The sequence below is a fragment of the Lampetra planeri genome, chromosome 14 (genome assembly GCF_965212315.1).
Source record: "Lampetra planeri chromosome 14, kcLamPlan1.2.h2, whole genome shotgun sequence".
In the NCBI taxonomy this organism is placed as follows: domain Eukaryota; kingdom Metazoa; phylum Chordata; class Hyperoartia; order Petromyzontiformes; family Petromyzontidae; genus Lampetra; species Lampetra planeri.
Genome location: NC_136120.1, coordinates 13302730 through 13314626, shown reverse-complemented (window position 1 = coordinate 13314626; position 11897 = coordinate 13302730). Strand labels below are relative to the sequence as shown.

The 11897-nt window shown below is 50.4% G+C and overlaps 1 protein-coding gene across 3 annotated transcripts in view; it reads left to right on the top strand.

Annotated features, from left to right (window-relative positions):
• LOC144722407 (phosphatidate phosphatase LPIN2-like) overlaps positions 1-11897 on the top strand; it is a 57413-nt gene that overhangs the window by 23610 nt on the left and 21906 nt on the right. The window contains exons 1-2 of one of the 3 annotated variants that reach the window (XM_078600653.1): positions 23-445; positions 10220-10420. In XM_078600653.1, the coding sequence (XP_078456779.1) occupies positions 10229-10420 (192 nt within the window). In that variant the 5' untranslated portion in view covers positions 23-445; positions 10220-10228. Of the gene's footprint in view, positions 1-22; positions 446-2428; positions 2657-10219; positions 10421-11897 lie in introns of those variants that run through there. The other 2 variants (XM_078600650.1, XM_078600651.1) reach the window with 2 other exon arrangements.

The following is an 11897-nucleotide window of genomic DNA, read 5'->3' as shown; positions in this document are numbered from 1 at the left end:
GTGTGTGTCTCGGTGTGTGTGTGTGTGGGTGTGTCTCGGTGTGTGTCCGCGTGTGTGTGAGAGAGAGAGAAACGAACCCGGGCGGCGACGTCCTGACAAGAACTTTGTGCGATTTGCCAATTTCCCTCGCTCGCTCGCTCTTGCTACGTCCGTGCGTGTTTTGTAAATCGTTCTCGCGTTCAACCACCACCCACCCCCTACCACCCCCCCATGTGTTTGCTCTTTCGCCTACTTAACTTGCTTCCGAGCAGCCCACTGGCTCAGCAGTCACTCCACGTAAACTAGGGCAAAGCTCGCACGCCCGCCCGCTCACTTCATTCATTGCGGCTGTGCGGGTCTCCCCTTTGCTCTCCCGCGGACACAACAACCACAACAACAACAACAACCACAACAACAACAACCACAGCAGCAGCTACAGCAGCAGCCACAGTGCGAAGAGGCCAAGGTAAGGATCACCACGACCGTGACGACGTCTCGCTGTTGCAGCTTCGTTCCGGCGTTTCTTCTCACTTGACTCCATCCATCCATCCCTCCCTCCCCCCTCCCCAGCCTGTCTTGTTGGTTCTCTCCGCTAACTTTGTTGACTCTAACGCGAGAGAGACTGAGGGTGGTGGTGGTGGTTGGTTGCGTTTGGAGCGCTCGAGACGATGACTGCTAACATCGCATCTTGTCTGCCGCGTGGCGAACACAAACTTCGTCTTCGGTGGGGGGCACGGGTTGCCCCCCCCCCACACACGCTGGGGCCTGGCGACTTGTTGCCCAACGCAGGGGAATGGCGAGGTTTTATTCATCATCATCATGATGATGATGATCGTGATGATGATCATGATGATGATGTGATGATGATCATGATGATGATCATGATGATGAATTTAGAGGGTCGAGTCAGTGCTGGATGAAGCTACTACGGGGCCTGTAGCATCTGTTATTAAGGGGCCCTAAATAAAATAAAAACACAAATTAAAACATTTTTTTTAACTTGCATAGTAAAGTAATTGTTTCATTTGCTATACAGCCAGATAATACGACAAATCGCTAACCTTGCATCCCACTGGGATATTTGCACAGGGTTGGTGTACGGTGATTTGTTTGCAATATTTTGCTGTCTTTTCTTAGATTTTCTGTTTGCACACAGTCACTTTAAGACGTTTTCTTGTTCATGTTTTTGTTTGTTGCGGTTGCACCCGATTCAAGAGCCGAATGGCTCATAGGGCTATACCTAATAAATCAACTTTGAAACTTTGAAACCTAGTCGTTCATAAAAGTTGAAGGCGGTATAGTACTACAGTAATAGAGCAAGTGCAGAATCACTGAACCGGAATTGATAGCTTGAAAGCATTTACGTACGTAGCTACTAGAAACCATCCATGTAGTAGGTACGCAAAAATCTTGACCCCTACCCCCCTCCCTGTAGGCACGATTACTTTTTTATACCCCCCCCTCCCGAATCCTATAAACGATCAAGGATTAATACTATTAACGTGTTGAAGCAAACATATAGTCCACCGCCGGACTATCTAACTCATTTGTCGAGGCTTCACACCCCCCCGTTTCCTAAGCGTACATTGTCAGTAGACCCCCACGTGTTTGGGTTAACCCCCCCCCCTCCCTCCCTCCTTAATGCGTATGTATTGAATGGATGGCCCCTAAATGGATGGGCCCCAAAGCAGCAGCCGGCGGCGGCGGCTCTCTAAGCAAAGTCGGGAACTCTCCCGGGGGGGAGGATGCGATGCGATGGCTCGTAGCGTCATCGCCGCCGTCTAGGACACGCCGCACGATGGCGTGAGTGAGTGAGTGGGTGAGTGAGTGAGTGAATGGGCGAGTGGGTGAAGACGTCAGCACGGCAAACGGCGCCGTTCTGGCCGAAGCAGGAAATTCCGTCGCGCCACCCGAAGCGAGCCGGCTTCGTGATTTGAGCGGCACACACAGACGCACAGACACACACACAGACACACACACGCACAGATACACACAGACACACACAGACGCGCGCACACACACACAGAGACGCACACACACAGAGACGCACACACAAAACCACACATACGCACACACACACAAAGATCCCCCGTATAGCCTTAACAGACTGTAGGGGCAAGTGCTGTTAGCGAGCACCTATGAAGGCCGGAACGGCACACGAGGGGGTAGGTGGCCGACACCACGCCCGGCCGCCTTTGTCTCCCTAGCGGCGATGTTTACACATCGCACCAGGTACTCATTTGAGGCTGAGTCGACCTAGGGGAGGCCCAGGACCGGTTCAGATAATTATCGTCACTGGTGTTGGTGGCCGTGAGCGGGTATCGAACCCGGGTGGCCAGGTTCGTAGTGCAGCGCGCTAAGCGCTGCACCACCGCTCCCCTTAGACACACACATGCACACACACACATGCACACACACACATGCACACACACACATGCACACACACACATGCACACACACACATGCACACACACACATGCACACACACACATGCACACACACACATGCACACACACACATGCACACACACGCGTGTACTGTCGCGGCCATAGAAATCGCTTCTTTGCTTCAAGGCGAGTCTCGGAAGGTTTTTGTTTTAGCAATATTCGGTGCCCGTAACTCGGTTGTTTGTGAAGCCACGGAGGGAGGCGACTTCATTTACAGCTTCGGAGGCCGGGTAAATACGGGAATCGTAAACATGTTTTACCGTGGGGTGGGGCCTTTGTGTTGCGTGCCAGGGCGATGTGATTTAAGTGGCCACACGGGGCCCACGGTAATTTAAAGGGTCCCCCCCCTTCCCCCCCGTATGTTGCTGAATGCAGTGTCTGTGCCGGTGTGAACAAACGTGGCTATTGTGTTGTTGATGGTGGTATTAATCGCGTGGCCGCGAGAGGTATCGGCTGCTCAATCAGTGCGTTGATCGAGCGTCGATTCGTATCGCTCCCGATGCCTCCCTGATCGAGTCAGAATCAGAATGTGTTTTTTTTATTTATACTGGAGGAATACAATGATGCTCTAATGATATTTTTGTTCACAGATGGCCAGTCGATGTATTTGCGATCTGTGCAAATGCCATGCAAACGAGATGCTTGTGCAACGTTTAGGCAAAACTGTGCAAGTAATGTGTAAACTAAAAAAACATCCCGATTAACATTGCGAACCAAATTGTCAAAACAAGAAATATTTTATTGAATTCAATTGTGACCCTGAATCGAGATAGTTGATGGAATTGCTTAGGGTGTAAATCGTTGCTCTGTGTGCGTGTGTTTGGGAAGCCTTGTCAGTGAACTTTTGACACTTCACGTGGCCTGAAAGCGCCCCTAGCCTGCCACAAGCCCCGTGGTGACGTCCCCATCACTTAGTGACGAACGGTGGTTTGTTGTTGTTAGACCACTAGGTGCAATGGTTTGCTTACTGTGACCTGGGTTTGACACCCAGCCATGGGGTAACATAAGTGCAACACGCCAATCGAAACTTGTCCTAGGCCTCTCCTAGGTCGACTCAGCCTTAAATTAGTACTTGATGCCGCTTATAAACGTCAGCACTCGGGGGAGAGGGGGGGCAGACACGACTAGGGATTGTGCAGACCAGAACTTGCCAATTCGTGCAATGCGCCAGCCTGAATAATGTGGTCGATAACAGCATTCGTACCAACAGCCTACAGTAATATATGGGGGGTGGGGGGGTCGTTGCAATTGTGTCCTCCTCTGCCCTCCAACAACAACGGATGGCAGAGGAGCGACGCTCACAACAACGAGCGAAGCGCCGGGCTGCGAAACAACACAGCAGCAAGTTGAAACAGTAGAGGGCACAGGTGGTGCATCGGCCAGTCATCTCGGTCGGTGGGCCCACGGCACCTGGATCTGTCCCGTAGCCTCCTGCCCAGTGCGCCATTCGACACTTCACGTGGCCATAAAGTGCACGTAGCCTGGCACAAGCGCCGTGGTGGCGTCACCGCCACTTGGTGACGAATGGCGGTTGTTGTTGTTGAATGTGTGTCAGCTGAAACGTGGACTGTTAACTAAACATGTATTTTATTTTAGCAGGAAGAGCTTCAACGAGTCTCGGGGCTCTTTTTTCAGGAGGGTCCTGCACTGAGATGATTATTGAATTCCGTATTAAGTCGCGTTAATGGTTTGTGGGAGGAAACCAGAGGGCTCAGAGAAAACCCATCAGGCCTTCTGCAGGATAGCATGGACGTTGTAACACACATATGTTCACGGGCCCACTTGCTGTACTGCTATCTCTGACCACGGTGACGAGATGTTAACTACCTCGCCTGGTATAAGGAGGTAGTGGGTTCGATTCTGACCCTGACGCTTGTTGGAGTTTGCATTTCTTCCCGTGGTCGCGTGGATTTTTCTCCGTGTCCTTCGGCTTTTCCCTCCACATTTAGAATCAACGTGCGTTTGGAGCGTTTGGCTGCTATACATTTCCACATGATAAGCCACTGCGTTGAGCTATCATTTGTGAAAGCCAGGGTCGCTTTAGAAAAAAAGAGCTATTTTTCGCTCAGCGGTCCTTACCTGGTAAAATAAATTTAGTGTGGTTTTGGTTTTAGTTTCACCTCGCAGCCCAGCAGGCATTCTGGGTCGTTACAGTTCGCAATGTGATCCATCAACCCTTGCCTCCAAGCGCTGTTCACCATTGCACCCTTATTATCAGCAGCCATGATTTGTCCACTACTGGATGTGAAGGCCTCCAGTAGTTTTCACCATCCCTCGTAGCATCGCGATGCAAGAACATGGATTTATGGATTGCCTCCCCCACTCCCGTGTCGGTCACTTCAACACGTTGGTCAGTGGAGGTTGGTGAAGGGGGGATACCCAGGACCGGTTCAGATCTCGCTCGCCACTCTTTTGTTTGGTAGTGGCCAGAAATCAAATTCGGGTCGACCGGGTTCATAGCGCAGTGTGCTAACCACTGCGCCATAGCTCCACGCACCCTAGAAATTACTAATCATTTAATGACAAACGCACCCCAATTTTGAATCACACGATATAAATACATTGACTCGTTTTAGATGAGAGGCAATTAAAATGATTCAAGCAAATGATTTGACGAAATCATACAGATTTATTTCTGATTTTTTTCATAATTATAACCCACGTAAAGATGATTGTTCTTAACGAGTGCAGTCTATTTTATTTCCAAGTTGTGAGAAATTCCATTGTCGCTCTGCAATGCTGTCCGACATAGCACTGGAGTATAGTATTCTCCTTTGGTTGGCTACGTACAGTGCCAAGAAGTTCATCATACTATACATTGTACAGAGACCAAGTGAGAGCTCATTCTGACCTATGACCTGTGGTAAGGAACCATGTGACCTATGGTATCAGTAATGAGCTCTATACGACCTTTAACCTTTCACCCAAGTCAACAAACCACAAGCAAACATTTTTGCCACGTAAATTTTTTGGATTTTCTTTTATATACAGCTACTTCTAAATTTGCTCACCATTTTTTTTACAGTTGGGGATTAGTTTATCAAAAATGAGCGATACATATTAATTGAACATAATGTCCCCTACGACCTATGATGTTTTTGATGCATATAATGCAATAAAAAAAATTTCATTCAAAAGACACATTTTAAAGGCAAGCCACAGTAGTGCGTGTGTGGCTTTGCAACCCAAAGTATTGACCGTATAGTAAACCACTATTCTGTGCTCCTTAAACGGATGCGCTTCTGCTGCCGTCTGGAATGCTCTTCCTTCCGATATTAGAAAGCCTCTGAAGCTATGGACTTTTAAACCATCATCTAGATTGAAAAGTAATTTCTTTAGAACTGCGTTTTGAGTTTAATTTGTTGTCCTTTCCCTGCACCTCCGATTAGCACCAATTTGTGGGGAAGTCAACAGTGGTTGTTCTTCGGATGCTACCACACCCGCCATCGGAATGTGGAATTTCCACCAGTGGCTTAGGGCTGTGAACAGGAGATGAACATCAATGGCTCAATGTTCATTTGAGCAGAAAAATCACTTCAGACTTTTTTGAATGTCTGGCTCACAGCTTATGCGACAATTGTTACATTTTTTTGTAATCTTACCAGGTAAGGCCCACTGAGCTATGTAGCTCTATTTTAGAAGCGACCTGGCTCAACGAAGTGGCTTATCACGTGGACATTTAAAGCAGCAGCCAAAATACTCTAAACGTGTGACGTTGAGACCCGCACGGCGAGAGAGACGTGCAGACTCCAAGTATGCAGCAGGCGTGTGTGTGTGCAACGTGCATCCCTTATCGAGTTTGCGAAGTTCACACTTTTTTTTATGCGAGTCGCCACTGTCTACGGGATGTCACGCTGACTTCTGCTGCCACCCCGCAGAATTTGTTGCTCAAATGTCGCGTGACGGAAGAACGTCTGGCCAGACAGCCCAGCCGTGTGTTGTAATAACCATTTGCGCCTCTTAAAGCGTGGGTTAAAGGGGCTGCCCTGCGTGTGTCGTAATTTGGTACAGTGCTGGACTCTAAATAACGACAACGCCGACGGCTGAAAAGCCCAGAGTGCAACAACAAAAAGTACACGCACGGTTACTTATGAGCAATGTGTGTTATCGCTTTCAGCTGTTTGGCCAATCCACTGCTTAGTAAAGGCCTTCGGCCCCCCCATGCTGTGTCAGCTATGGCTGTTGTTTGACCATACTTCACCATGCCGTGTCAGCTATGGCTGTTGTTTGACCATACTTCACCATGCCGTGTCAGCTATGGCTGTTGTTTGACCATACTTCATCGCTTTTGTCAGTGTGGGTTGGCGAGCATTTTGCCGGGTCTGGTTTTTGCATTTTGCTCGCCACTGATGTTAGCCGTGGGCCGGGGTTAGAGCCCAGGTCTCCGGGCGCACCGCGCCACACGCTAACTCGTACGGCTCTACAAACGTTTATAAGCAGCGCGCTTCTCTTATCTACTAACTCGCACCTGCCATAGGAATGAGGAATTTCCTTCCGCTGCTGGGACGAGAGATTAGCAGTAATGATGGCATGTCGCTGATGTAGACAGTGTTTTTACGCCTGGGGACATTAATGAAAATGGTCGAGAGAGACGCAATAAATCAACAATGCCTTGGCAAGTTTCCATTTTCACGGACATGTCGTGTTTGTTTGCCCTCGTGGTGCAGGTAAGGATCGGTGGTGGTGGTTGGTGGTGGTGGTTGGTGGTGTTGGTGGTTTTTGGTGGTGGATGCCTTCGGGGCCGTTTTATGACTTTGCTGAGCACCTGTTGTGCCTGGCGGCCACCCGTCCACGCGCTGTCGGAGGTTTGAATCTCCTTGGCGCTGGAGATCGGACGAGATCGGACGCATTCCGTGTGATTTTGGTCAAAGTCACCCGCTGGCTTTTGTTGCAATAAAAAAACGTGCTGACAGCAACAACCCCCCCCCAACCCGTACCACAAGGAGTGGACCACGCAGCGTTTCTGTGTAGTGACATAAATACAACTCAATGCATTTGTCAATAATGCTGAAGTATACTTTAGGCAATAGCCTTTCTTCTCAAGTGCAAGAGAAGAGCGGTTGAGTTGTTTGTTGCTTGCGGTTGTGCGCCACTGCCAATGTGGCATCGCCTCTGGAGTTGGCAATTTGAGGTCATTCCAAATCACAATTCAAGTGGAACTGCCAGCCGTTCGGAGGCAAGGACACTCTCTGCTAGATGCAGGCCTAAGTTTGTCACAAAACTATTTCCCATCGTCCTGAATTTAAGTTCTAGAGTAAATGTTTATTTACATGGGTTATTTATATTCGCCACAGCGAAGCAAACTGTATTGCATTGCTTTTATTGCTGGTGACTATACTGCTGCTACTGATGAAGATTCTGATGATGATGAAGTCAAAGGCAGCAACATCATTCCTCATTGACCCAATAGCTTTTTTTTCTTATTTCGCATCTCTTGCTCTACAAAGCAACCCCGCGTTAATATTATTATTTGTATTATTTACACAATTATTAACTTAATAATTAACGCGATATGCGTGAACACATTTTGTGTCGTATCTCCCTTTATTTTCCCAGTGTTTTCGTTGCCCCCTTCAAACCGAGATTTGCAGAGCGACTTTGCCGCACGGCGGGGCACGTCTGCCCATCTTGCACGCGCCAAAAGGGGACACTTGTGACCCCGTGTTGTTTCCCTCTAGAGTTCAGCCCCTGATGGACAGCCACATCCTCCAGCGGGGGGGTGGGGGGGGCGGTTGTGGGTGGCGGGGGAGGAGGATGCTGCTGACCATGTGCGGTTTGTGTAACGAGCGACCCCGTGACGTCAATTTAGCCGGGGTAGGGGGGGGGGTAATTACTGTAGCTCCTTTCGAGCGTTTTATTTTACATCTTTGAAACGGTGGCAGTCGGATATGGTGTCGCGTGTGTATATATGCAGTTTTATTTTTGGCCGAGGCTGCTGTCAGGTTGCGGGTGAGCCCGTTGTACGCTCGGGCTTGGGAATCGGAAGCTCGGCGACATGCAAGCTCGTCTGCCGCATACTTGTGTAGGGCACGATTTTTATGGATGTTCGGGATTAACGTGAAAACGCACGTGCGGCTTGTGTCGTCGTATTAGCCACGCTCACCCCATTTGAAATCCTCAACGAATCGATGCTTTGATTGGTTTTAATGCATCGTTTCCCCAGGCATATGGCCGCGAAATGAACCGAATGATCGCTCATTTCGGCCACACTGAGACACTGAGCCTGCACCGTGGTGATTCTGGCGCGTGAATCCAGGTTTCATCTGGCCGTGTTTTAAAAATCTGGTTGTCGAGTGTGTGCAGGTTGATGATCTCAGCCTACTTCTCAATGGCTGTGTAAAAACAAATCGCCTTGAATGTTTAGCCGCTGAATTCATAAGTATTATTATCATAGCTCTCTTGGGATGAACAACACAAAGGAATTGTCACTCATTTGCAGCTTCTCTACCTGAAAGTCGGAGCACAGCAAATCAAACGGCGTGATTTATTTCATTTTATTTTTATACCTACGTGACTTTACCGAAAGAACCAAAGAGTATCGTGCTAATCTTGTGGGATGAGATTCATCCTACGGGGATAAGGGGGGGTGGGAGGGTGGGAGGAGCCCATCCCGATGCAGGGTGATGCACCGCTCTCTGCTCCAATTCGCAACGTTCATTTCTCGACTCCGTCTGTAGATGGACCGCAAGCCCGCCGGCAGTGGCACGATTATCGCAACCGCGACGACAAAACGACCACGGAAAAGCCAAACAAACAAAACAAATGAAATTTTCCCGGCAGGGAAACATGGTAGTGGCACGTGGCGTTGTTGCTCAGTGGTCCCACACTGTGGTTTATTTCTAGAAGTTGACTGCGAGGGCAGCGGTTATGAAACAGTGCGCTCCGCATCCGTGCCGAAGTTCATCTGGCAGTTAGTTACGAGTCCGCGCTGCCGGGCCGGTGTCTGTCCCTTCACGCTCGCCCCGGTAAAAGCCCTTGGCGTTAGCAGCCAAAGCTTGTCCCCCACCTTCCCATGCCCCCCCCCCCCTTTCCCCCCCCCCGCTGCTTTGTGTCCCCGGTAACGTCCAGGGCAGCACGGTGGAAAAAGTAGCGGTTTTACAGACGCTGTAGTCCCGCGCACGTATTTAGCCCTGCTGCTCGCGACGGCTGCATGCGCATGTTCGCAGGCCGAATGCGGTGGTGAGATGTTAACTGCCTCGCCTTGCGTATAGAACATTGTGAGTTCGAGCCCGACTCTGATGCCTGTATATTTGTAATTTGCGTGTCTCCCCGTGGTCGCGTGGATTTTTCTCCGGGTCCTCCAGTTTCCCCTTCACTTTCATGATCAACGTGCATTTCGAGTATTTGGCTGCTGCTATATATTTCCACGCGACGATAAGTCGCTTCGTTGAGCTATCATTTGTGACAGCCAGGTCGCTTCTGAAGAAAGCTCTATACAGCTCAGTGGGCCTTACCTGGTAAAATAGAAAATAGAATTTGTACAGGAGCCCGTGGGCCACTTATTACAGCTATCGTCAAACTTGCTCCCCTGCTCAAACGAGCAGCACTGAGAAGGCGGTGGAGGCGTTGCTCATCTCCTGAGCCCTGAGCCAGTGGTGGAATTTCCACGTTCCCATGTTGGGGTTGGGGGGGCGGGCGACTCGAGTCTTTGCTTTGGACCCCGGAGTGCGGGATGATCGGCCGAGTCTACCAACTCCACCCGGGATTTGAACCCCCGCGCGATCCCCTTCCGATCGCGAGCACGCCTGGCCGTTCCCCTAACACGCCACCCCCCACCTCTGCGCGTGCTACAGGCGCAGACCATGAACTACATCGGGCAGCTGGCGGGGCAGGTTGTGGTGACGGCGCGCGAGCTCTACAAGGAGCTCAACCCGGCCACGCTGACCGGCTGCATCGACGCCGTGGTGGTGCGCCACGCCGACGGCTCGTTCCAGTGCTCCCCGATCCACGTGCGCTTCGGCAAGCTTGGCGTGCTTCGCTCGCGGGAGAAAGTCGTACGTACGCTGCGTCCGCGAGGGGGGTGGGGGGGTGGTGGCGTGCGCGGTGGCGGCGTGGTGGTGGCGTGGTGGTGTGGTGGTGGTGGCGTGATTGTAGTGGGGGACTTTGAAGTGTTTCTCAAAGTGTGCACCTCAAAGTGCGCTTAGCCTGGCACAAGCGCCGTGGTGACATCACCACCACTTGGTGAAGAATGGTTGTTGTTGTTGTTGTTGGTGGTGGTGTTGATGATATGATCGTGGTGGTGGTCACGGTAGTGGTGTGGTGGTTGTGGTTGCATGTCGAGTGGTGTCGTGAAAGTGGTGGTGGCAGTAGCGGATGTGGTAGTTGTGGTGATGTGATAGTGGTGTGGTGGTGGCAGCGGCGTTGGGTGGTAGTGGTGACAGTGGTGTGGTCATGGTTGTGGTGGCGGCGGCGGTGATGGTGATGGTGGTGGAGTGGCAGCCAAAGAAGAGAACACCCCGAAGAGCACGTGGGTCGTGGAGATGGAGCGATGAATCTAGCTCACGTGTGTAGCTGCCAGACAGATTACTGTGACCTGGCAGCAGATCACGTGGCCTGTTGGACCAGCCTTCAGCACCACGCTGGTCAGTGCAGGTTTGTGAATGTGGACAGCATTAATACGGGAGCATAGAAGTTCAGTGCAACAAAGGATGTTGCTGCATTGCCTGCCCACAATGCCCATACAAGCGCTATCCAGGCTTGCACCCGATTAGCTTCTGAGATCCGATGAGGTTGTGGGGGTGCATTCCAGTTCAATTGGCCAACGTCAGGGCAGTTGAATGACAACAAAATTGTTTACAAAAAAAAAGAATCCCTCATTGCTTTTAGAATATCCTCCTCGATCAGAAATTATTTAAGTGTCATTGCGACGTCACTCACCTTCCACTCACCTTCCACTCACCTTCCACTCCTCTTTCCGGAACTTCTGCTTTTTCGGTTCTGCTTTTGCTTAAAACGCATCGCAAATGATCGCCGTTGATTACGTCGCGAGATCGTTTACAGCTCTCTAAAAGCTGAACTGCTCTCCAGCAAATCGGAGTGGAGGGTGGGGGACGTTTCACTCCGGGAAACCACCAGTGAGAACTGGGCCTCAACCAAAGTACCAAAACCCCCGTATTTCGTAAGAAATGATTCGTACAGCGTCTCGGTTCCCTGCAAGGAAATCCGTGACATTAATCAGTCGCTTGATCAATACGACCACATTTTTTCTTGATGTGAAACACCACGTTAGGGAAATTCCACTGGCAGAAGGCGAAAAGCCGTAACACAGTCAGTCATTGACTCTGTTTTAGACAAATCACGGTGGGCGAGATGTGAAATACCTCGCCTGGTATGCAGGAGGTCGTGGGTTCGATCCCGACCCTGACGCCTGCTGTATATTTGGCGCCTGCGTGTCTCTCTCTCCCTTTGGTCACGTGGATTTTTCTCCGAGTTCCTCCGCTTTTTTTCCCCTCCACATTTAGAATAAACGTG